This window comes from Pelmatolapia mariae, linkage group LG23 (genome assembly GCF_036321145.2).
Source record: "Pelmatolapia mariae isolate MD_Pm_ZW linkage group LG23, Pm_UMD_F_2, whole genome shotgun sequence".
Taxonomy (NCBI): Eukaryota; Metazoa; Chordata; class Actinopteri; order Cichliformes; family Cichlidae; genus Pelmatolapia; species Pelmatolapia mariae.
Genome location: NC_086246.1, coordinates 30,766,619 through 30,791,712, shown reverse-complemented (window position 1 = coordinate 30,791,712; position 25,094 = coordinate 30,766,619). Strand labels below are relative to the sequence as shown.

Here is a 25,094-nt window from a genome sequence, read left to right as displayed (position 1 = left end):
GGGTTGATGATGTAATCATAGCTGCCAACAGTGAAGATGCTATTGGAAACGTGAAACAAATGTTGAATGAGAAATTTAAGATGAAGGATCTTGGTGAGCTCAAACATTTCTTGGGTATTGACTGTATACAAGAGAACCATGAGATAAGACTAAACCAGACACGGTACATCACAAAAGTCCTTGAAAAGTTTAAAATGTCTGACTGTAAGCCACGTTGTACTCCTTGTGAACTCAAAAATGACTTTGATGCACATGGTGAATCAGTTGATTCAGGAAAATATAGAGAATTAGTGGGCAGTTTGATTTACTTAATGACATGTACAAGACCAGATTTGAGTTGGATAGTGAGTAAACTGTCACAATCTCTGTCTGAGCCAAAAGAGCATCATTGGACAGCAGCAAAACATGTGTTACGTTACCTTAAGGGGACACTAAACAAAGAGCTGTGCTATAAAAGAACAGAAGGAAACTTAAATCTTATAGCATACAGCGATGCAGATTGGGCCACAGATTTGAGTGACAGGAGAAGTACAACGGGTTATTGTTTTGTACTATCCAAAAATGGGCCAGTCATTTGCTGGAAAACCAGGAAGCAAGCTACAGTAGCTTTGTCAACGTGCGAGGCAGAGTACATGGCGATGGCCGCCACAGTACAAGAAAGCTTATACCTCTCACAGCTACTTAATGGCATGGACATGAAAAGGCACTATTCACCAGTTACTGTTTTTGCAGATAATCAAGGTGCAATTGCATTGTCCAAGAATCCTATAAACCGTCAAAGATGTAAACATATTGATGTCAAGTATCATTTTATTAGGTCTGCTATAACTGAGAAGGAAGTACAAGTTGAATATTGTGCAACAGAAGACATGGTAGCAGACATCATGACTAAGTCTGTAAGTAAAGTGAAAATGGATAAGTTTACGCATGTTTTGTTTGGAACATAAATGTTAATCTGTGAATGTTATGGAAGTATGTATATCATGTAAATGTGTAATGTACAGTGTTAAGAGCAAGTGGGGGTGTTGCCCTATCAAATATGTATGTGCTCTTAAACTGAAAGGTATAAATACGGAAGTGTGTGGTCAATAAAAGATGGCGCAAAGGAAGGCGTGTGCCTCGGATGTAAAAGTCGAACAACGTGTATGTGGTTTATTCCTCCATGAGAAGTACGGGATACCACGGTATTTCCTGCCCTAGAGAATGGAACCCGCAACAGTTGTACTATGCTAAAAGGCAGAATGCTACAGGCATGGCCCTAAAGAATGTAGCCTCATGGGCAGTGTAGTCCGTGCTGCAGCGAGAATGGACTACCATACACGTTATGTGTCTGTGAGCGAGGGAGGGAGAGAAAGGAAAAGTCCGAGCTGTCACGGAGCAAAAACGGGAGCTGGAAGCATGTAAATATAATAATAACCACTGCAGCCAAGAAGAGTGCCTGACGAGCCCAGTTGTAAGTAAGATATTAAGACTCAACTGTACACTGTGTTCGTGTTTTCCTCCGGAAAAAATAAGTTCCGTTGGAGCAGCCTTTCAACGCCTCTCTCTGTCTCTGGCAAGCAAAGTTGACCCAAACAACAAAGTAAAGCTAGTTTTACTACGGTTCGGAGCCGCGGACCTTCAGTAACAGTAATAAATCACAGCAATAGTACAATCAGCATGATAATATTTTTTAAAAGTAACCTTCCCAACACTGGTCATATACGTGTTGGGAAGGTTACTTTTAAAATGTATTCCATTACAGAATACCGAATACATGCCCCAAAATGTATTCTGTAACGTATTCCGTTACGTTACTCAATGAGGGTAACGTATTCTGAATACTTTGGATTACTTAATATATTATCATGCTGTTTACAACTACGTGAATGTACTATTGCTGTGATTTACTACTGTTACTGAAGGTCCGCGGCTCCGAACCGTAGTAAAGGGACATCTGGCTAATACGGCGGGTTCCGTGTCGGGCTCGTAGCTGAAAACTAGCTTTACTTTGTTGTCTGGGTCAACTTTGCTAGCGAGAGACAGAGAGAGGCGTTGAAAGACTGCTCCAACTAGTGCTGGGCGATATGACGATATATATCGTGTGGACGATAGAAAAGTGTCTATCGTGCCATTTGTCTTCTATCGTTTCTATCGTTTCTAACCCGAATTTTACAAATTATTACATAAAATATATCATTAACCCTTTACAACCGGTCAGAGCAGGCACACTCCGTTTTCCCTAACTATTTTTAAATCCCTGTAGAACTGTAACCACGTAAGGTAGCGCAATAATGTTTTTTTTTTTTGCATATGAAACCGTAGGGGTTGTACTTACATCTTATTCCATTAGCTTGTCCTAAGTCACGGTTTTCTTCCACATATAGCTTTGCAAAAATTGCATAAAAAGCACTTCCAGCAACAAAAACATAATATTCCAGACTTGCAGCAACAAAAACATAATATTCCAGAAACAGGCTTTGCCGATCCGATCAGCTGTTCATAACACTTCCTAGTTGGAATATAAGTCAGCGCAACTATCGCATGTCCGCCATTACCTGTCCGAAACCGGAAGTGACGTCACTTTCGCGGAAAATGTAGTTTTTTAAGCTTCAAAGTCTATGTTGGTGTTTTTAAAAGTCATGTTTGACTTTATGCTCTTCTGTATCGTTTCTGGGATGCTTAGAAGTCAAATTACACTGTTGGAAATAGTTTATTTTGATGCACATGCTGTTTTTTTGCAAATTTGCATTTATTTATTTTCATTTATATATAAAAATTTGTGTATCTCAAAAATAAAACTATGAAGACACTCAAAATAAATAAATGTAAAGATAAGCTCTGGCGGACTTGGTTCTATGGTAGGTCTTAAAGGGTTAAATAGCCTGTGCAAATATATTAGTGTTGTCTTCTCACTATACATGCTCTTAACTTTATGCAAGAGAAAATAAAGTATAAAAAAATGATATTTTTCGCAAAGAAACTGTCTTGTGGTTTTGCAACATGGTGCTGCTTTACATGCACCCGGATTTGCGACATACTTTACAGTAACTCAAAACAAAGACTGCACCCTCTCCACTCGCTGTTTACAGACTGCATACTTTCCAGATGACCACAGGTCAGGTGGTATATCGTGATATATATCGTTATCGTGATATAAAATAATTCATATCGTGATAAATATTTTTTCCATATCGCCCAGCACTAGCTCCAACGGAACTTATTTTTTCCGGAGGAAAACACGAACACAGTGTACAGTTGAGTCTTAATAGCTTACTTACAAATGGGCTCGTCAGGCACTCTTCTTGGCTGCAGTGGTTATTATTATATTTACATGCTTCCAGCTCCCGTTTTTGCTCCGTGACAGCTCAGACTTTTCCTTTCTCTCCCTCCCTCGCTCACAGACACATAACGTGTATGGTAGTCCATTCTCGCTGCAGCACGGACTACACTGCCCATGAGGCTACATTCTTTAGGGCCATGCCTGTAGCATTCTGCCTTTTAGCTTAGCACAACAACAACAACAACAAAGCGCTCTCTCACCCAGGAAACACGCAGCGAGAGAGAGCGTCACCCTGTAACCATGGCAACCGTAACGCTGCCGCCTGGAACAACAGAGCGTAGCTGTCAAACAAACCCAAACAGTCCTGACCCGCGACAATATGAAACAGGAAAGTACCGCCGTGTAATCCATTTATTTCAACAAAGTAACTGTATTCTGAATACCACCTTTTTAAACGGTAACTGTAACAGAATACAGTTACTCATATTTTGTATTCTAAATACGTAACGGCGGTACATGTATTCCGTTACTCCCCAACACTGGTCATATACAACATTATAAAGAAGCTATTCATCATGCTAAATCTACTTACTACACCTCTGTTATTGAATCTGCTGAAGGAAACACTCGCACTTTGTTTTCTACATTGCATAATATTGTTAACCCCCAGATACCTTTGCCATACATACACACTCTGCCGCAGTTTGCAACAAATTTATGGACCTTTTTTTACACCAAGATTGAGAATCTTTACCAACAATTGCCCTCGTCCTGTGATATGGTCAATTGTTCTATCTGCATTTTTTGTCCTTCTCAGCTGTCATCCTCTCTATCCAATTTTGAACTTCCCACAATAACTCAGCTATCTTCCATAATTACTAACTTAAAGTCATCATCGTGTAAACTTGATCCACTGCCAACAAATCTTGTTAAACTCTCATTCCCGTCTCTTGCCCCACTGATTACAAATATCATACACTCCTCTCTTATATCTGGTTCTGTTCCTTTTTCTCTTAAAACTGCAATAATAACCCCAATACTAAAAAAAAAATGGTTCAGATCCCTCCAATCTAAATGATTTCAGGCCAATTTCAAATCTCCCTTTCCTAGCAAAAATTCTTGAAAAGATAGTGGCTGCACAGGTTCATCGTCATCTTACTGGAAATAACTTGTACGAAGTTTCAGTCCGGCTTCCGTTCTTGTCACAGTACAGAAACAGCCCTAGTAAAAATCACCAATGATCTTCTGCTTGCAGCTGATTCTGGACTTATATCCATCCTCATTCTCCTTGACCTTACAGCAGCTTTTGATACTATCTCCCACTGCATCCTCCTTCACAGATTAGCATCTATTGGCATCGATGGTACAGTACTCGCCTGGTTTACTTCTTATCTCTCTGGCCGCTCACAGTTTGTTCAATTACACAGATCAGTATCTACTCCAGTTAATTCCGGTGTACCCCAAGGCTCTGTCCTGGGTCCTTTACTTTTTATCATCTATCTCCTACCCCTAGGTAATATTTTTAGGAAGCATAACATCCAGTTTCACTGCTACGCAGATGACACCCAGCTCTACCTATCCTCCAAACCCACAGCTACTCTCCCACCCACATCCATTTCTGACTGTTTAAGTGAAATCAAGGTCTGGTTTACTCACAACTTTCTTAAACTTAATGGCAATAAAACAGAATTCATTTTAATAGGCACCAGATCAAAACTGACTAAAGTTCCAACCAGTCTTTCGTTATCCATTGATAACTCTGTTGTCACACCCTCCCCTCAGGTTAAGAGTCTTGGTGTCATCCTCGATAGCACTCTGTCCTTCACAGCACATATAAATAATATCACTCGGTCTTCCTACTTTCATCTTCGTAATATTAACCGTCTTCGTCCCTCACTCACACCACACAGTACCGCCATACTTGTCAATGCTCTTGTCACATCTCGTCTGGATTACTGTAATTCTCTTCTCTATGGTCTACCTCGTAAATCCCTCCATAAATTGCACTGAACATATAACACCTGTTCTTAAACAGCTCCATTGGCTCCCAATTCACCTCCGTGTCAATTTCAAGATCCTGCTTCTCACTTTCAAAGCGCTTCATAACCTTGCTCCTCCATATCTATCCGATCTTCTTCATACATACTCACCCCTTCGCACACTCCGCTCTTCTTCAGCTTCCCTTCTGTCTGTTCCACCTGCTTGCCTGACTACCATTGGACTCAGAGCCTTTAGTTGTTCTGCCCCGAGACTTTGGAATGCACTTCCACTTGCTCTACGGACCACACACTGTCTCACCACTTTTAAATCACGTCTCAAAACTCATCTATTTAGAATTGCATACACCTGATCTGTCTTAGTCCATTTTTACCTTGCTCAGTTTTTATATTTGTTTTTATACTTTTATGACTGTTTATGTCTAAATTTTATCTTACCATGTTTGATATATATACATTTTTCTTATGTTTTTATGTTTACGTGTTACTGTAAGGTGACCTTGAGGGTCTGAAAGGCGCCTATAAATAAAATGGCCTGGCCTGTATTTGTATAGCGCTTTACTAGTCCCTAAGGACCCCAAAGCGCTGCTAAATGTATTATTATTATTATTATTAGTAGTAGTAGTAATACAAGGAAAACAGGGAAAACCCCAACAATAAAATGCTAATTTATTAGCCTTAATACAATTTAAACAGGGGTTATAAATAAATTCACCTCGTGTACAGCTGTTCTGAAGGAGGAAATGAGCTTTAGACATCAAAGACGGACTCCTGATGGAAGCAGAGAATAAACTCTCTGTTTAAAAGTCCTTGTAACCCATTTTCCTACACAACCCAGAATGCACCCTGACAGGTTGGTGGAAAACATCCACTCAGATGATTTTTATTGCTGCTTTTATTGCATTAATCTTAATCAGACACCAGAGGGAGCCACTCCTACAGCCCAGCAGCATGCTGGGAAGAGGATTTCTCTCCTGGCTGAAAGAAGGATGAAGAAGAGGAGGGTGAGAGGCGCTTGTTTTTCTTCCCTGCACAGCCATCGAAGAACGGCGTTTGTTTCACTTATTAAAGTTTAAAATGATTGAAGTCATTAAAGTTCCTCAAACAGCTGGAGGTTTCAGGAAACTCCTCCTCCTCATCTTCCTCCTCCTCCTCTTCCTGATGCGCTGTGATGTCAGAGGCGCTCCAGCATGCAGAGCCGGGTATCGATCGCTCTCATTGATTATTGACCGAGCCTGACGGGGAGCAGGGGCTCAACAGATGTTACATAAACAGCTGTTGAGCGTGTTGGAGGGAAACAGCTGCAAGAGAGCGACGCTGCAGACGAGCAGGTAGGACATCGCTTTTTATTTTACACTGCTGTCTTCATCATCTTCAGTAAAACTCACATGTGAAAACTCACTTATTTTACACTCATCTACAGTAATGTGAAGCTAAAATACAGTTAATAAATCAGCATTTATCATGAAATCCTCAATCAAAGCAGGACTTTTATTAATAATAAGTTTAAAAACAGGAATTTTTGCCCCATGTGTTATAATATAATACATATATAGGTAATGCTGTAAATACTAGTTAGTACATCTTTAATTTCCTTTCTTTGTGTTTTTTACTTAATTACCAAACCAAACGTTTGTGGGGACTAAATGGAAAATAATTGGGGTCCTTTTATCTTTTCAAAGATTTTCAGGGACCCAAACTTTGATTGGTTCCCTCACGTTGGGCTCTGCTGAGGAAGTTGGTGTATCAGAGCTGCAGATCTGAAGGGGTTAAATTCAGAAGAATTTTAAGAGGCAGGCTTTTCATTTCAATCCTTGTTCTTATTTCCCTCCTCCACCTCTCCCCATCCACTGGTCTCCTCTCCTCTTCCTCAGGACCTCTTCTTTTTTCTCCAGAGATGCCAGGGACTCTTCCCAGGTTCCCCAGCTTGCCGCGGGGGGTCACCATGCCGGCACTGCTGAACTCTTTGCCCCGAGGCATCAACCCTCCCAGTTTACCCAGAGGAATCACCATGCCCAGTATGCCCACTCTGCCCAGTTTACCCAGTATGCCCCGTGGCGTGACCATACCCAGCTTGCCCAGGGGGATGTCGCTGCCGAGGACTGCCATGCCGGCCGTAACTGAGGCTCCAAGGCGGCTGCTGCAGGACTGCTGCTCTGTGCTGGACCACCAGACACCCGGAGGTAACGGATACAGTGAATACACTGGCTGCTTCACATTAAGACTCCAACAATGTTTGTGAGGAGGACGTCTTTGAATCAAACAGATGAAGGATGGGCGTACTTTTAAATTCTTAAAACAGAAGCCAAAGCAGAAGTACCTTTAATTTTCTTATTAATATTCCACATGACCTTGGTAAACACTTTCCTGATATGTTTATACACTCAGTCTTTAGTTTTGGGTCTAACTAAATAAAAAAATGAAGTCCACTGTGTAAACTTTGATCTCAATAGAATCAGGAAAGAGGAATAACTGGCTAACAACTTAAGACTTATGCAGGAGACTTAACTGGAATAAATAGATGCAGCCAGGCCTAACAAGAATAACATATAATATTATGAATTTAGGTTTAGTGCAAGTTATTGTTGATAAACAGAGCTTTTAAATTACATCCCACTGTGGATCAACAGTCTGTTGATAGCATTACTTTCATGGTCCAAAGTTCCGGAAATTAGATCATATAATATAGAAGATCAGCCCAACTTCTGCTCCGACTCGACTTCGACATTTTGAATGAGCATCTAACACTTAATTATTTTTTCATATTTTTACTGAATATATGTGGATTTTTTTTTTTATCACACTAGATCTCAGCACAACCCAATAAAACTACCATCAGACCGATCGTCTTTTTCAAAAGAGAAAAACATCAAATACTTTCTGTCCTAATACTGTCTTTTTTTCCCACATAGGCTCACTTATTAAGTCTAAAACATGTAAGCAACATTATATTAAACAGCCAGAAAGTGAGTGATAATTTAAGAGAAGAAGACAAATGAATGTCAGTTTCAGTTTTGTTCCCTTTCTGCAGTAAAAACAGAGCAGATGAATGTTTTCAGTTCTGCAGGTTTCTGATATTTTTTTTTTTTCATTTTCGGTTGGAATGATGAATAAATCCAGAGCAGATTATAGAGCGCTGAGCTGCTGCACATGGCCCGGATCTCTCTCTCTCTCTCTCTCTCACACACACACACACACACACACACACACACACACACACACACACACACACACACACACACACACACACACAGAGAGAGAAAAGTCTTTCAGGGTTAAGAGCCTGTGGGAGTATAAATACTACACTGTTAAATCTGTTTTATTCCATTTTAACAAACTCGTTAACAAACAGCAGCTTTTTGTTTTATTTTAAATTTTTAATCTGGAGTTAAAACAAACAGCTAACATGCAAAAGCATTTTCAACATTGTCCTCTGACATTTAATCTGACCATCGAGATACGAGCTTTGTAACTGACGGTGAATGAAAGGAGGCGGGGCCACATCAGTGTGTATGTGTGTGGAGGATTAACCACAAGTGTGTGTGTGTGTGTGTGGTGGATGTGACAGTGTAGATGTGAGCTGAACGAGTCATCCTTATGTACGGTAAGAACAATTCTTTTTATTTATTAAGCCTTATCTCAAAATAAATAGAAACAGATTTAAAAATCAAACAGAGGCATAAATGAAGCTTCACTTAGCCGATAAAAGTCCTGAAAAGATGTGCGACAGTTCACCTCTGCATCAGCTTCTCTCCTCAAATCTACCTGTTAGTCATGATGTCAATGTATTTTAAAGGGACAACTTACTGGATGTGTTTTTTTCTAGTTTAACTGTTTCAAACAAATGTTATGAAGGTAATAATAATAATATTAATAATAATAAAATTAATTACAGCTGCAAGCAGTGATAATTGGGCGTATCAAGGCACGCTGGGATTAAAGTGTTTCCTGTAGGGATGTGAATTTCTGATTGGCTGTTGCAGAAACGTAATGTTTATTACAAAAACTGTGTGACGTTAAAGGAACGCCCGCTAGTTGTTCATTGTGTTGCTGTGAATAATATGTTAACATAGAGTCACAGCAGTACCTGATAGAGTCACAGCCTTTAATGTATTGATTGACGTTTTTGGACACGCCCCTCACAAACTGAGACCCCAATTTGAGCAAATTTTTGAAAAATTACTTTTTAAAATAGTATTCCATGTCATTAAAACAATTTTGTTTAGAAAAAGTGTTAAAATACACTACTTACCACTTCTTTTAAAGGTTTCTTGGTTACCATGGTGATGGCTCTCAGAAGAGTGTCTTTAACATGTTGGAAGTATGACCAAATTTCATACATGTACCTGAAACACGGCAGCAGGGCTCCTGTGTTGTATAATAAAATAGAGACATTTTCACAAATCACAAAGTGCAAAATTCTGAGCATGTTAAGCCAGTGGACTCTTTTTCTTCAATGCAGATATAGAGTTTTTTCTTATTTTAAGTTGAATGAATGAACTACTGATTTGAGTCATTAAAAGTTGGTTCATTTTAATTGTGTGTGTGTGTGTTTTTAAATTTAATTATCCCTAATAAGTCAACTGTTTGTCAATTTTCAGTCAGGTTTTGCTGGCTGTAGTGTTTAATTTACTGAAGCCTAAAATATATTTGTTCAAGAAAAGAGTCTTTGTTACTTTAATTAACCATGTGAGGATCCGTAATCATTTCTCAACGATCTGATGATGACCATTATTCTTATTATTCTTATTAACAAAACAAATAAAAACCAAACATACCACTGTCATGGGATTTATCATATCATATATTGTAACTAATAATTCATCTGAACAACAAAATAAACAGTGAAAAAAATACAATTTAAAACCAACTCATGAAAAAGCTCTCAGAAAATTATGATCTGCTGGTTCTGCAGGGTCTGAAGGTCCAAACATGCCACCTGTCCTGGTTTTTGAGACTGAACAGCATGCTCGCAGTGACAGTGCGGATTCTTTAAGCTCTGCTAACTAAAAAACACAAACAATATAAACACATTACATAACAAACCACTGCAGGATTAAGATGTGGTCTCACTGCTGCATTGTGTGTGTGTGTGTGTGGTGTGTGTGCGTGCACTCGTAGGCCTGTTGTTGTGAGGACCACATCTTTTTGCAGAGTCTTCACTTTAGGACAGTTTTGGTTTACAGGTTCAGGTTTGAATCAGGTTTATGTTCAGTGTGTCATTCAGGGGCCTCGTAAAGTCAGGAAGACGAGCGTTTGTGTGTTGTGCTGGCAGCTGACCAGTGGCAGATCTCTTGTCTCCTTTAATCCCCCAAAAGCCGTGACGCCGAACATGGAGAGAGATGAAAATCAAAGAAAATCTATAAACGTCCAGTACAATACATAAACTCGACTGCCCACTTTAGGCTGTTACAAACATTTTTTAAAAACTCACTACTGAAAACAGGTTTTTATTATAATTCAGCCTGCTTTATAACATTTTAAAGAGTTTTTGTGTCTTTCTGTATTTAGTATATTATATATTTACAAACTAATGAAATGATAAAAATGGCTCCACAGTTTTCTAGCTCCAACAGAGGCTGAATATTATTATTATTAACTATCAAAAACAATGGAAAAGAAAAATTTCTCAATTTCAGAATTCCTAAAAAAAAGTCCATTCCTTGATAACTCAGATATATCCTAAAAATTGTGAATATTTTAAATCAAAGATCAACATTTTAATTTATTAAAATTATTAGAGGACATTTTAAATATGGAAATGTTTCTCTGAAGGCTGCTGTGTTTCAGACTTTGTTTCAAATACTTTGTAACTAAAGGGGGAAATTTAAATGTGTCTCTGTGCTCAGGGCTGTGTGGTTGCTGCTGGGCCCTTCGGCCACGCTACAAGCGGCTGGTCGACAACATTTTCCCAGAAGACCCTGAGGTAAACACCTGTACATCTACACTGCACAGTCTTTACATTTATTTTAATGCTTCAGTATCAAATGTAATCAAAATCCAAAAATGTCATCTTTATTTCACATATTCATGAAGTTTCAATAAGCTACACAGTAACAACATCTCTGTGTGTATTTGTGTGTGTGCGATCAGGAAGGGCTGGTGAAAGCCAACATGGAGAAGTTGACCTTCTTCGCTCTGTCTGCTCCGGAGAAGCTCGACCGCATTGCTGCGTACCTGTCAGAGCGTCTGACCAGAGAGCTGAACCGTCACCGCTATGGGTCAGTACACACAAACACACTAAAGCCCACACAGATGGCCTTAAAATCATTATGCTAAATGGCAGCTTAAATGAATACAATTCTACTTAAAAATCATTGAAAAAAGACATTCAGAAGTCAGGATCTAGAGTATCCCTGTAAAGCAATCAGCAGTTTAGGCCTTTTAAGTATTTAAGATCTTTTAAGTATTACAAGCTTCACAGTTCTCTGAAATCAGCCCACCTTCTCTAGAGGAGTGACTGATCTCAGAATGGGGTTTAAAATATGACACACACATGTTTAACAGCAATGTGATTTTTTTTCACCCCTCTCAGGTATGTGTGCATAGCGATGGAGGCGATGGAGCAGCTGTTGCTTGCATGTCACTGTCAGAGCATCAACCTGCTGGTGGAGAGTTTTCTCAGCACACTGCGTCTACTGCTGGAGGCTGACAAACCACACCTCCACATACTCGCCACCAACTCTGTATGTAACACCAGTGGACAGCTTTTAAAAGCTTTGAGATCTTGAGATGGGTTTGCAGTAAAGGAAACATTTACTAATCACAAGCTGCAGTAGTGATGTTAATTTGTTAATCATTATTTGTTAATTTGACCATTCACCAGTCTTTTAATATTATTAAGTTTCATGTATTATGCGGAACTGAAATCATTTCATCTAATGAAGGAATGTAAAAAAAGTTTAATTTTTATATTTGTTTTTTAAGTGGATCTAAGTTCAAATTAAAGGGCAACCTATAAGTAAAATTTACATTTGAAATTTCTTTTAATACTCAAAATTGAGCAGTTTTACTTCTGCTTGGGGAATATGATCTCATTATTTCTAAATTTGTTTCTTGTTTTAACTGTATGTATTCATGTGTAATTGCTTTTCAGTGTGTTTTGATGGATTAAGAGGCTCATTCTGTGTGTTGCATAGTTTGTGAAGTTTGCAAACATCGAGGAGGACACACCGTCATATCACCGGAGCTACGACTTCTTCGTGTCTCGCTTCAGTGAGATGTGTCACTCTGATCACGAAGACCTTGACACCAGAAACAAGTCAGTTCTGAGGTTTAACTTTGACTTGATACGAACTCACAGACACTATTTAAGAAGGATATACAATTGTGAGTGCCAGAACACAAATAATCAACAATTTTAGTAATGAACCATTTGATTAGATATGTAAGCATCGTCAGATTATGCCTTTTCATATGTCAAAGATTTTTTTATATCAGCAAATTATTGAATAGTATTGATGATGCATGGAGCACGTTTCTCTCTGTATAAGAGGAATATTGTGGAATAATCCAAAATTATGAACAGTTTCATAAAACAAACAGCAAAACAAAACTCAGCTCCAGAGTCTGGAGATGAATGTGTATTTAGTGTGTTTGTGGGTAAACTTATGAAGTTTGTGTGTGTTTAGGATCCGCGTGTCGGGGATCCGCGGGCTGCAGGGCGTGGTGAGGAAGACGGTAGACGATGAGTTGCAGGTGAACATCTGGGAGCCGCGTCACATGGAGCAGATTGTCCCTGCCCTGCTGGTCAATCTGCAGCAACACTCACAAAACGACAGGTACAGACACGTATTAATGTTAACACTCTCGTACACCTACACGTTTTACTGCTGTATATGTAAAGCGACATCTGTGTTTAAGATTATATTTAAGAGCAGTGCCGTTGGTTCCCACATTCAGCTGGTGACACTCTGTTCTAAACATCAGCTAATTTTGAAATTTTGTAAAATTGATAAGAAACTTAATACGTTTGCTACGCTGTTTATGGTGCTGTTAAATCATGTGGTCAAATAAAACAAAGCCAAAAGTCACTGAAAGTACATTTAAACAGTCAAATTTACTCAGAATATTGTATGAGATTTGGTTAGTGGCATGTTTTCAGCATTTCCCTCTTTGTTTGTTCAGCGGATCTCCAGCAGAGCAGACAGAGGTTTGTTTCAGGGAGCTGCTGTGCCGAGCTGCTTATGGACACATTAACAACGCTATCAAACCAGTGCTCATGTAAGATATACTCTATATTTATAGTACAGTAGTAGTATTACTCCTTACGAAAGCAGAGTGCTTTGTATTAAGTACACAGAAAAAGATTAACAAAGATTTAATAATTTCTTTGAAGTATGGAGTCAAAACATCAAACACTCAATCAAAATAGATAGAAAGAAAGTATCTAACTTCCTTCGACTCTATCTGCTGATATTTATACATATTCATATATAATACTGTTGGACTCTATTATAGTGACTTTGCAGTTCAAAATGATGCTTATTTATCTTGCACATACCTTCATGCTCAACCTCAGTTTATCGTTTATTCTGAGTAGCTGTACTAATAGAGGTCAAAATCAGTAGTAGAAGCAGTATTTATTTAGTTTCTAGTATATATGATATGCTATAATAATATATCATTACATACAGATTGCTGGACTGTCTTTCAGGCACCTGGACAGTCACAGTCTTTGGCAGGGACGAGGGTTTGCTGTTCAGTGTTTTCAGATCATCATGTACTCTATTCAGGTTTGTTATTACACTGATAATCCTGTATATACTGCACTATAGTAATAGTTGTCATTTCATACAGCAAGTTAAATTAATAAATTTAAATTACCTCAGCTTTAAAGTAATATATGTTTAAATGCCCTTCAAAGGAACTTAAAGGAAATACTCTTAGACTGTAAAGTTAAATACGTATCTGTAGAAAGAATGAACTTACTTATTTTAACTGTGTGTACTTAATTTGAGTACTTTAGGACGTGCTTTAACTTAAACATAATTACTTTATTCAGTTTAGTTTTGTAAATGTATGATAACATCATTTTAAATAAAATTTAACTGCTGTTATATTTATGTAACAATAATGTCAACTTAATTATGTTAATTTATTTCTTAATTATTAGAAAGTACTGTAGTATTTAATATTATAGTTTAAGTATTGAAAAATAAGAATAACAAGTTTAACCTAAGATTAACTTAACAAAATGCATTTGTTTAAGCATTTAAGCACAATTACTTAATCTTAATCTTACTGTAGTGTTACTGAAAGTTAATTTAAATGTATTTTCAACATAACTTTAGTTAAATCTACAAAGTTGAACTAATAATTATTATTTTAAGTACAAAATGTGGGAAATAAATAATAATAAACACTGCTAATGGTACATTCCTTTTACTCATCCTACATTTACCTCTAAAGCACTTAACTGTCCCCAGCTGTACTGGCTATATTACGTGTCACTCCACCTGTTATTCTGTAACTGAACTGAACTCTTGGTCAGTCCCAGCACTCCCACCTGGTCATCCAGCAGCTGTTGGGTCACCTGGATGCCAACAGCAGGAGTCCAGCTTCAGTCAGAGCTGGGATTGTGGAGGTCCTGTCTGAAGCAGCCGTTATAGAAGCGACTGGATCTGTCGGTGAGCCTCCAGCTCACACACACACATCTGTTTATATATACACAGTAATGCTTAATGTTACTTATACTGTACTCTGCAGGTCCCACAGTGTTGGAGGTGTTCAACACGTTACTGCGACAGCTCAGGCAGAGCGTGGACTACCAGTTGACTGGTTACTATGACAATGCTGGTAAACATAAAACCAGCTCGATTGAAGAGAAAAAACTGCAGGACGCTGTCATTAAAACTATTGGTGGGTTCATTCTGGTATTTTAGCACTTTTTTGCATTAAAGGTGACAAACCTTTCTTTGTACTTTTCATTTTATTTACTTCATTCGAGCTGATGTTAACTCATGACATTTCAGGATCCTTTGCCAACACACTGCCTATTTACCAGAGGTCAGAGGTCATGCTGTTCATCATGGGGAAAATTCCTGTTCCTGGTATCTACCCAGCCTTGGGTTCACCCAACTCCGGGTACCATTCACACTAACTTTCTGTGCTCTCTATTGCCTGTAGTTAACACTGTACTCACCTAGTATTTGACAAAATACTTGTAAAACACCTTAATTTTGTGAAATAAAATTCTTGACTCAGGTTTGAAGGCAGCAGGATGATACAGGTGATGCTGCTGAAGTCTCTCCTCCAGGTGAGTTCTCTTTAAAACCCTCCAGCTCTGCTCTCACCTTTTAAAAGCACACAGTTAAAATAATAAAGGAAAACCTGGAGGGTCGGTGAAGTGCAAATTTACAGTGGATTTTGAGATAATCAAAATGAAATGGTGTTTAGTTTATTGGTTTATCAGATAAACAGCAGGTGAAACTGATTCTACACTCGCTGATTAAAGTCGTATGACTGAATAAAGCTGAATAACGTATGTCTCCAAAAGTTGATTCTGTTCATCTGGACGTAGCGTTTTGTGGGAGAAACGTTTCATCACTTATCCAAGTGACTTCTTCAGTCTCAGCTGACTCCAGGTTTCCCCAATCTTATAAACAGTACATTTGCATAATGACTGAAACCAGCCCACTGAAGGAACAATGGGCTGGGAGGTCAGTTCCTTAATCTTAATTATGCAAATTCTCATGACCATTGATCAACAATCACTGACCAAAACCCACTGATCAAAGCCCGCTGATCAATGGCCATGAGTACCATTCACAGAGAGTTGGAGAATGGCTGCAATCACAGCATTGTAAGATGGCGAAAGATGTACCCTTAGGCCCCCTCCTCGATTCAGAGATGGTCTTTCCCTTTTCACGTAAATGGCCTCCTTGACTCCGCGCTCAAACCAGCATTCCTCCCTGTCCAGGATGTGTACATCCTCATCATTGAAAGAGTGTCCACTGGCCTGTAGGTGTAAATAGACTGCAGAGTCCTGGCGTGACGAGGTAGCTCTTCTGTGTTGTGCCATCCGCTTCGCCAGAGGTTGTTTGGTTTCCCCGATGTATAAATCCTGGCAATCCTCCTGGCACTTAACAGCGTACACTATGTTACTCTGTTTGTGTCGGGGGACCCGATCCTTGGGGTGGACCAGTTTTTAGCACAGCGTGTTTTGGGGTTTAAAAACCACAGAGACGCGGTGTTTAGAAAAAATGCGTCTCAGCTGCTCCGATACTCCTGACACATATGGGATCACTACAGGTTTTCGCCTGGGCAGCGGTTGTCCTTCTCTCCTGGATCGGTTGGAGCTTTCTTTAGGTGCCTTTCCAGCTTTGACAAAAGTCCAGCTGGGATAACCACATTTACTCAGGGCCTTCTTGATGTGATGTTCTTCTGCCTCCCTGGCCGCTGTTTCTGTGGGGATGGTGTTCACTCTGTGTTGTAGCGTCCTGATGATACCCAGTTTGTGCTCCAGTGGATGATGAGAGTCAAACCTTAGATACTGATCCGTATGTGTAGGTTTACGGTACACGTCAGCTTTTAGATGTCCCCCATTACTGATGGAAATCTCACAGTCTAAGAAGGCTAACCTGCCACTTTTCATATCCTCCCTGGTGAATTTGATGTGTTGGTCCACTGAATTAATGTGATCCGTGAAATGTAGTACGTCCTGAGATTTGATTTTCACCCAGGTGTCATCCACATATCTGAACCAATGGCTTGGTGGTGATCCAGGGTAGGATAGCAAAGCCCTCTTTTCCACTTCTTCCATGTACAAATTGGCCACGATGGGTGAAACTGGGGAGCCCATGGCACACCCATGTTTCTGCCTGTAGAACTGGCCCTTGTATGTGAAATAGGTGGAATGAAGACACAGTTCCAAAAGCAAACACACTTGGTCGATGCTGAGAGTGGTCCTCCCACAAAACGCTATGTCCAGATGAACAGAATCGACTTTTGGAGATTTACTTACCTGGATGATTGAGCATGCATCAAGATGAATAACGTATGGTTCAGGTAAATCAGAATTTACAGCACTTAAGGCTCATCTTTGTAATCTTTGAAGCTGTATTCATGCAAGCTTAAATAACGTTTTCCTGTCAGTCTGACGTGTTCGCTGTCCCTCCTCTGGGCCTCAGGTGTCGGAGCATTACGAAAGTAGCAACCTGCTGACGGCGCTGCCCTCGTCCTTCCTGGAGCCTCTGCTGTCCTTCACTTTGATGGAGGATCCGGAGATCCGCCTGCTTGTTCTGTCCATCCTCACCTCGCTCATTGACAGACGCCACAACGCCTCCCGGCTCACCACAGCCAGGTCACACTTCCACAGAGACAACACCACCACTACTAGAGACTAATGGCCCATGTGGAGAATAATGACTTGTAAAGAGCTCCACCCTGTGGCAGGGGGATGTCACTGCAGACCTGCTGATTGTCTTTAGCTTGTGATGAAAATAATTTAAATACTTCCACTTTTCTCTCATTAAAAGATGATCTGCAGTAATCATTTTAAAGGAGGATCACATAGCATCTGAAGTCATTCTAAAAAGGTTGGAGGTGTTTCAGATTATTTAAACAAAGATACTGCTTTACACAAATTTTTACAACAGGCTTGAAAGAATCGGTGAATCTGCCTTATAAGACTGTTGTTCAGTCTCTACCTTAAATTCAAAATTAAAGTCATGGCCAGATGCATTTTATTTAAAGTGCTCCTATGGTTCCCTCATCCATAGAGCCCACATGGCTGTTCATTTTGATCCTACCATTGTGGATTTATTATAGCAGAAAACTGAAAAATAGCATTTGGCTAAAGGCGTTAACTGACCTGTTGAGGATCGATAAGTTATTGGTTATGTGTCTACAGTGTGGCATTTGATGTCTCATCCTTGGAAATGAAAGAGGACAGATGCTCTCGACAGGACAACCTGTTCATGAGGAAGGTAAGCTCACATTATCAGAGACACCACGAATGATGTCACTAGTTCGGAGGTTCGAGGTTGGAAGAATTTATTTCAGAGATTTACACCAAGATTTGATCAGATGGCTTTTAAAGGCAGGGATAAAATGGGTGGCTTAAGTGTACATCATGATATTTGCACATTTCAGCATGATGTGTTTGTGTTCATGCAGCATGCTCAGCGTCTCTACAGACACGTCTACCTGGCCTCTAGGGAGGAGAACAGTGGACGCAGCCACTACCAAGCCCTCTTCACCCTATTGGCTGTTCTAAGTGTGGAACTGGCCAATGAGGAGGTTGTGGTGGATCTGATTCGACTGATCCTGGCTCTGCAGGTAGGCAGAACCTCTGTGATATGATTTAAAGGCCCGTGTAGGGGCAAAGCTTAGTTTATTAATGTTGTAGTGTGTGGTGTTTACAAATAAACAATAAATTAAATAGCACATTGCTTCTTCCTCTCCCTTTAACTTTCCTGTGATTGGCTGCACAGGAGATGACTGTTTCCAATCAGGAGTGTCTGTCAGTGTTTAATCGCTGTGGGATCCACGCCCTCTGCGCCGCCTTCCTCAACCTGCTGTCACAACTTGGCCCGCCTCCAACACTTCATCAGCACATCACTCAGGTGAAGTCAGTGTGTGTGTGTGTGTGTGTGTGTGTGTGTTTGTGTGAGAACATGAGAAACAAAGGTGTTTGTTAGCACAACATCACAGACTGTGTGTTTGTTTTGGATCTTCAGGTGATAGAAAGTCGACAGAAGGATGCTCCTCACCTGCTGCCTGAAGTCGTGTTTTGTGACAAACCCAGGTAGAGCGAGAGGTGCACTAATTGATTGTATTAAAACATTATAAAATTTAAAACTTTAGTTAGAAATAAGAGTAGAAATTCAGCCAGACACCCACATATTTTCATCATCGAAAAGCAGAATAAATATTGTCAGGTTAGCCCCATTTTAAAGTTAAAAAACAAATAAAATATAGTATTTTATGTTATTGAGTTATGGAATTACACTTTACTAAAGTGTTGAAACTCTAGTAGAAAAAGCATAAAACCATCAACTATTAAACAGTACCATGCTGACCTTATATTGTTCTCAATATACTTAATAATATACTTGTTATGGTTGATTCTGGTAACTCGCAGTATAGACAAAATCAATCTAATCAATCGTGCAACTAGTCAGCTCACGACTGTGGCAACTGTTCCTCCTACATATTCTCTGATCAGCTGCAAGCCATGGGGTTGCCAAGTGCTGAGGCAAACAGTATGTAAAAGTCACTCTGCTCACTCAGTAACTGCAGGGCTCCTAGCATTAGCATCACCACAAAAGTGTACACCAGGGGCTTCATAGCACAGGTTTCTGTTGCCAAGCAGCTCCTGTAGGTGTAGTGTGCAGGTGGCCCAGTTCTTCTGTCCAATGTACATTTATACAAATTCAATTGTTTAGCTTGGTTGTACCTCAGCTTTGTTTGTCTAGCACCAGAATTTTTAAAATCTTGGTGTTATAACTGTGTGTGTGTGTGTATCAGACTCCCAGAAGGTGAGCTGAAGGTGGACGAAGCTTTGCTGTTCATCCACTCAAAGATCTGCGAGGCCCTGGCAGGAAGCAGCTACAGCGCACACTGTGAACGCTTCAACACACCGTACACACCTCAGTTAACAGGTACTCAAACTAGGGTGACCAACCATCCTCTTTTCCCCGGACATGTCCACTTTTCACGTTCTGTCCGGGGCATCCGGGGGGATTTTCGAGATGGATGAAAATGTCCGGGTTTTCCTATAGGCCTACAGAGGACCCATATGTGCAACGTCATCCCCGAACTGCTGTTGTAAGTGGTTGTTCCGCGCTCACAGACGGGACAGAGCGTGGAGCGGCGTGCTGAAAAGATGCCAAAAGATGCCAAAGCGCAAGTGCATCTTTTCAGACAAACTGCAAAAGAAATTTTCCTCGTATCATCCTGGTCGGAATAAATGGGAGGCGTAGTGCACTGTGTGCAGAGCTGGCACATACATTTGTGTGTCTAACAAAGGTGCCAGAGATCTTGTTGCTTACATGGACACAGAAAAACATAAAAAGGCTGTACGAGGCGAAAATTCATCTAGTAAGTTGACTGAGTTCTTTGTTACACCTGGGAAAAACGAGGATGCTGTTGTATCTGCAGCAGAAGCTGCACTGGCATTTCATACTATGAAGCATCACAATAGCTACAGATCCATGGATTGCACTAGTGTGTTGCTTAAAAAAAAAAAAAAAGCATTTCCAGACTTTAACACAGCTAAAAAGTTCAGCAGTGCCCGCCAGCTATTGTCAATGGTGTGATAGTGCTAGATTCAGTGGAAGTCACTCCTGAAGCTCTTTCTCAGACTTAAGTAACCATGGAACAGAGAAAATATTGCCAATCATACTTTGACTGGAAGAATGGTGGCGTGCAAACAAAATTAATTGAGGTTAGAAACGCCAAATGAGACAGCAGAAACCATTGCACAATACCTTACTGGTACCTCACTGGTAATTTTTCTTATACAGATGAGGCATTATTTCTGTAACATTATTTAATTCCAGAGGTTTTTAAGTTATTTTCTTTTGCACTTGTTGACTTGTAAAAGCCTATATAACATTTTTATTTCACCATTTATTAACAGCATCTTTTAAATATGTTAAAAATTTCTTTAAACAAACAGTATTATTAAAATTCTTCATGACTGGGCCAAGTGTCCTCTTTTTTGGAAATCAAAATATGGTCACTCAAACACACCCTTAATATTAAATCAATTTATCAAAGACCCAAAGCTTCACACAGGGTTTTTATTTATGTCATTTTATGTAATTTAGACTTTGTGTTTGGTAGTAAGTAGTATATACCATACTCAGTGTAATAATATATAAAAGTAAGTAGAAAGTAAAAGCAAGTAAGTAAAGTTTAAGTAGAACTGTCTTGAATAATAGCAGTTACACAGTACTTAACAATGATTGTTCAAGAGAGGATAGGAAAACTTAAACGGATCCCAGTATGGACTGTAAATAAGAACAAATGATCTAAAGCATTGTTGAGAAGCTGATGGTAATTTCTCTCAAAGTTCACATTTTTGTCAAAAACTGCAGGTAAATATTTAATAGCAGTGGGTTTGAGGGTCCACTTTAGCAGTAGTATGAGTGCACTGATAGAGGCACCAGTCTCTGAGTGTAGCATTCAGACTGAATTACTGTTTTATTGTAGAAGAGGATCGTCTGTCTAAGAGGAAGAGCATTGGAGACGCCGTCTCTCTGCAGGTGGACATGGAACTTCCGTTCTGTCCTGATACACCACAGGTACCCATCTGCTGAATGTACCTGTCCTTTTGTCCATCGCGCTGTTTTTGTGTCTGATCATATCTCTGTGTGCAGAAACCTCAGACTGAGCAGATCACCTTTGAGACGCTGAAGAACGCCATTGGTAGGCCATCAATTTCAAATCAATAGTTTCACATGATTTACTTGTGAACATCTAGGAAATATTCTTCAAATTGTCCCCTTCAGCGTGTAGTGACAATGACTTATTTTGTATAATTTTATTTTCATTAAAATTAGAATTTTAACAATAAAAAACCCCGTTTAATTTAAACCACGTAAGTGAAACTGTTAACAGTGAAATTCAAAGTGAAGCATTGGGTTAGCGTCAACAAAGAAGATCTGTCTTTGATCTGGTTTTTCTTTCTGTCAGAGGACAGAGGCGTGGTCGAGGAAGAGGAGAGGAGGAAGCGGATGGAGGTGGTGGAGAGGTTTCAGACAGCTCCCTTTGAGGAAATTGCTGCCCACTGTGGTGCCAGGGTGAGCAGCTTATTGTACTCTAAAAAAAGCAGCTGAAAGCACCACACCCACACCATCGATGTGATTCTCAGCCAATAAGAGCTCACTTTAGTTTAGTAAAGTTGTTAAACGTTTTTTCATCTAGACAAAATGATCTGTCTTGATGTGATTAAAAACTCTGTTTTTTAAAATAATGTCTTTATTTGTCTCTCCAGACATCGTTGCTTCAGTCCAAACTCAATCAGGTCTTTGAACTCATCATACGTCCTCCTCCTTCTCCCTCTGGACATTCGGCACCTCGATCGACTCCGGTCTATGAGATGAAGTTTCCTGACCTCTGTGTCTATTAAAGACATTCAGCAACAACCTCGTGATGATGTTGAAGCACTTTGTTTGGTAAAGAAACAAATCAGTGGCTGTGAGGGAAAGAGGTAGGAGAATTAATATAAGAGAATCACACGAGGACTTACAGCAGTGAGCCACGTTTTTTGGTGATTTAGTGTGGCTGTTTCCTTTATAGCTGTCAGATTTTATCTTTTTGTATTAGAATTGGACTGACTCAGTGTTTGACTTCATATTTCCCAGTCTGCCCTACTGTTTGATCCTCCAGTCATGAGGTACATCTGTACACAAATATTGTTAATGGTTAAATGATGCCGCACTAAATAAATAGTACATGTTAATTTTATCGTCTCATCTCATTCATACACAGCAGACCTCTCACTGTGACAAGCAACAGTTTGTTTTCATTTTCATTTGTGCAGCCCTGCCTTATTTTGGAGGTTCACTTTTCTAAGAGTTCACACACAGTTGATTTGTTTTTTTCTGTGAACCAAGGCTTCTACTGTAGCAGTATTGAGTCATAGACTTGTTTATGTAGTTATAAATGTTATACTTTACCTAAAAATATATGTACAGGTTGTTCTGAGGACAATAGCTGGGTTTTTTTTTACATTAGTTCAGTGATTCGTATTTCTTCCATGACGCTACATGCTCTTTTTTAGCACTTACCTTTTCTTTACTTTTTTCTGGCCCAATACTTTATATTGGTCATTACGTATTAGTTTAGGAGTTTTGTTTAGTGTGGATTTTTTTTCTTAGCAACCTTTTGTTTTTTTTGTGATTTCACTTTCTTTCTTACACAGTCTTCTTCTTATTATTATTATTAGCCCTTTAGAGCTTAAACCATGAAGTAATTGACAGAAAATGCAGTTACCATAGGGCGAGCTGGGGTATACCCTGTACAGGTTGCCAGTGTCTCACAGGTCTAAAGCTGCTACAAATTTGCTCTGGTTTTACTTTTTGCAATATATTGCTTAAAAATGTTTAATTGATTTTGTTATTTTGGGGGAAAAAATCCCACTGATCATAAAGGGTTAGTGCCACCATTGTAAGTTCCTGCTTATTTTATGAGCTGACTTTATTCTGCTTGATGGACACTCCTCCTTTTCAAGACTGACATTTAAAGACTTTTCACCTAGAGCATTTTCACCTACTTCAGGAGCTGACTTCTATTAAGATTTATCGCTGTTGTTACTCCGTCTTTGAGGGACTCAAAGTGAAGTTTGTTATTGTGGATGTGGATCACAGGTAGCAGGTTGTCTGGTGTAGATGCGCATGTGTTCTGGATTCGTGCATTTGTGCAGAGAAAAGATGTATCTTGTTTTGCTTGCAAATAACTTTTTATAATTCATTTAATAATTAAAGTTATTTACATATATCAATACATATCAAAAGATCTTTCTCAGACTCTTCCCCTCTCCATCACTCAATCAGGATCATGTAACAGATGGCAGTTTCAGAGCTTTTTTATTGGTCACTCTGTTAATGGGAACTCTTTGGTGCCTGATTGCCTTGGAAAACGTTTCCTCCTCCTGTCACTCCTCTCTCCGCTGCCTCATCCTCTTCTCGTCTGGCCTCACTTCTGCTGCTGTCCTTCTTTGTTGATGACGTTCTTGAAGAGCGTCAGCAGTGGCCTCTGGCTGCGCTCGTCCCAGCTCTTCATGAAGCCGCCGTAGCGTTTGCTGGTTGGCGGGCTGCTCCAGCGGAAGTGCTTCATCTTATACGAGCCGTCTTTCTTCTCCTGCACCCCGTTCAGGAGCTGCTGCGCCTCCTCCGCCTCCTCGACCATCTCCTGAGCCTTCTCTCCTTCCTCTGCCAGCAGCTCATTGGTGAGCTCTCGTCTCCTCATCTCTTCGGGGAAAACTTCAGCAGACTCCTCCGCCACGCCGTTGGAGGTGTACACTTTGACGGGGCGGCGTTTTCGGCCAACGGGCTTCCCCCAGCGGAAGTGCTCCATTGAGTAGGAGCGCTTGGCCTGAGAAGAAGGTGAGGAGGCGTCTGATGGGACAGCGAGCTGGAGGTGGGCGTTGCCGGGGATGACGGGGGTCTCGGCGGTGAGGTCAGAGTGACAGAGCTGGATGCACTCCTGCAGGAGAGAAAGAGAAGAAAACGTGAGCTTCTGGGTAAAAAAAAGGAAGAACCTCCCATTAAATCAGGTCTGAGTGAACAGTGTGTTTGTGCGTTTACCATCATGTTGCTCTCAGAGCTGAGCTCCTGGCAGCTCGGATGCTCCCAGCACTGGCTGACTACTTCTCTGGCCCCGCCCACTACCACTACTGCCACCAAAAGCCACACAGGACACATCGTCCTGTTGACCAATCAGAGAAAAGCACAGACATAATATAAAAAACCCCTCATGTATAAATTTTTTTGTTTCATTTTTGATTTGACATTTTTATTCAATTTATGTTACATTAACAATACGTATATAACCATGATGTGACTTACAGAGTAGGTATACAAAACAGATATCACTGTGAAATTGATCAAATAAATAAATACATTACATGTACATAAAAATAATAAAGGTCCTGAAAGTACCTGTAATCTCTTTAGCAAAATACATTATATTGGGTTAAACAACACATTACCATTGACTTTATATAAACTTATGCAAAGTTACATTAAGTTTATTAATATTTATTAATATTAATATTATTTTGTTGATGCCAAATCCTTGTTTTCAGTTCTGAGATTATGCAAATGTCTTTTTCTCACAGTTTATCTTAAAATATATTACTCAGTATTTTTGCACAAATTTAT

General features: G+C 39.8%; 2 protein-coding genes across 2 annotated transcripts; one reads left to right on the top strand and one right to left on the bottom strand.

Moving 5' to 3' along the window:
- The first annotated feature begins 6,260 nt into the window (after nt 1-6,260).
- LOC134620344 (protein EFR3 homolog B-like) lies at nt 6,261-22,672 on the top strand. Its single transcript, XM_063466474.1, has 23 exons — nt 6,261-6,590; nt 7,134-7,442; nt 11,109-11,185; nt 11,353-11,480; nt 11,795-11,945; nt 12,399-12,520; nt 12,891-13,040; nt 13,387-13,482; nt 13,916-13,994; nt 14,753-14,888; nt 14,968-15,120; nt 15,234-15,345; nt 15,466-15,517; nt 17,391-17,563; nt 18,113-18,188; nt 18,379-18,540; nt 18,696-18,827; nt 18,942-19,009; nt 19,732-19,865; nt 21,421-21,512; nt 21,588-21,636; nt 21,904-22,010; nt 22,205-22,672. Exons 2-23 carry the CDS (start codon nt 7,157-7,159, stop codon nt 22,337-22,339), a joined length of 2,670 nt encoding a protein of 889 aa, XP_063322544.1. The 5' UTR covers nt 6,261-6,590; nt 7,134-7,156; the 3' UTR covers nt 22,340-22,672.
- Nucleotides 22,673-22,769: 97 nt separating this feature from the next.
- Nucleotides 22,770-24,767, bottom strand: LOC134620426 (pro-opiomelanocortin-like). The gene is made up of 2 exons (XM_063466594.1): nt 24,519-24,767; nt 22,770-24,417 (listed from the first exon to the last, which is right to left on the bottom strand). The coding sequence occupies exons 1-2, from the start codon at nt 24,633-24,635 to the stop codon at nt 23,908-23,910; spliced, it is 627 nt and encodes a 208-aa protein (XP_063322664.1). The 5' UTR covers nt 24,636-24,767; the 3' UTR covers nt 22,770-23,907.
- Nucleotides 24,768-25,094: the final 327 nt, after the last annotated feature.

Bases quoted from the DNA above. Each gene is read 5' to 3' on its own strand.
- LOC134620344 (XM_063466474.1), top strand. From the start codon at position 7,157: ATGCCAGGGACTCTTCCCAGGTTCCCCAGCTTGCCGCGGGGGGTCACC. The intron at 15,518-17,390 runs GTGAGTTCTCTT...TCTGGGCCTCAG, and splicing joins TGCTGAAGTCTCTCCTCCAG to GTGTCGGAGCATTACGAAAG. The intron at 17,564-18,112 runs GTCACACTTCCA...ATGTGTCTACAG, and splicing joins TCCCGGCTCACCACAGCCAG to TGTGGCATTTGATGTCTCAT.
- LOC134620426 (XM_063466594.1), bottom strand. From the start codon at position 24,635: ATGTGTCCTGTGTGGCTTTTGGTGGCAGTAGTGGTAGTGGGCGGGGCC. The intron at 24,418-24,518 runs GTAAACGCACAA...TCTCTCCTGCAG, and splicing joins GCTCTGAGAGCAACATGATG to GAGTGCATCCAGCTCTGTCA.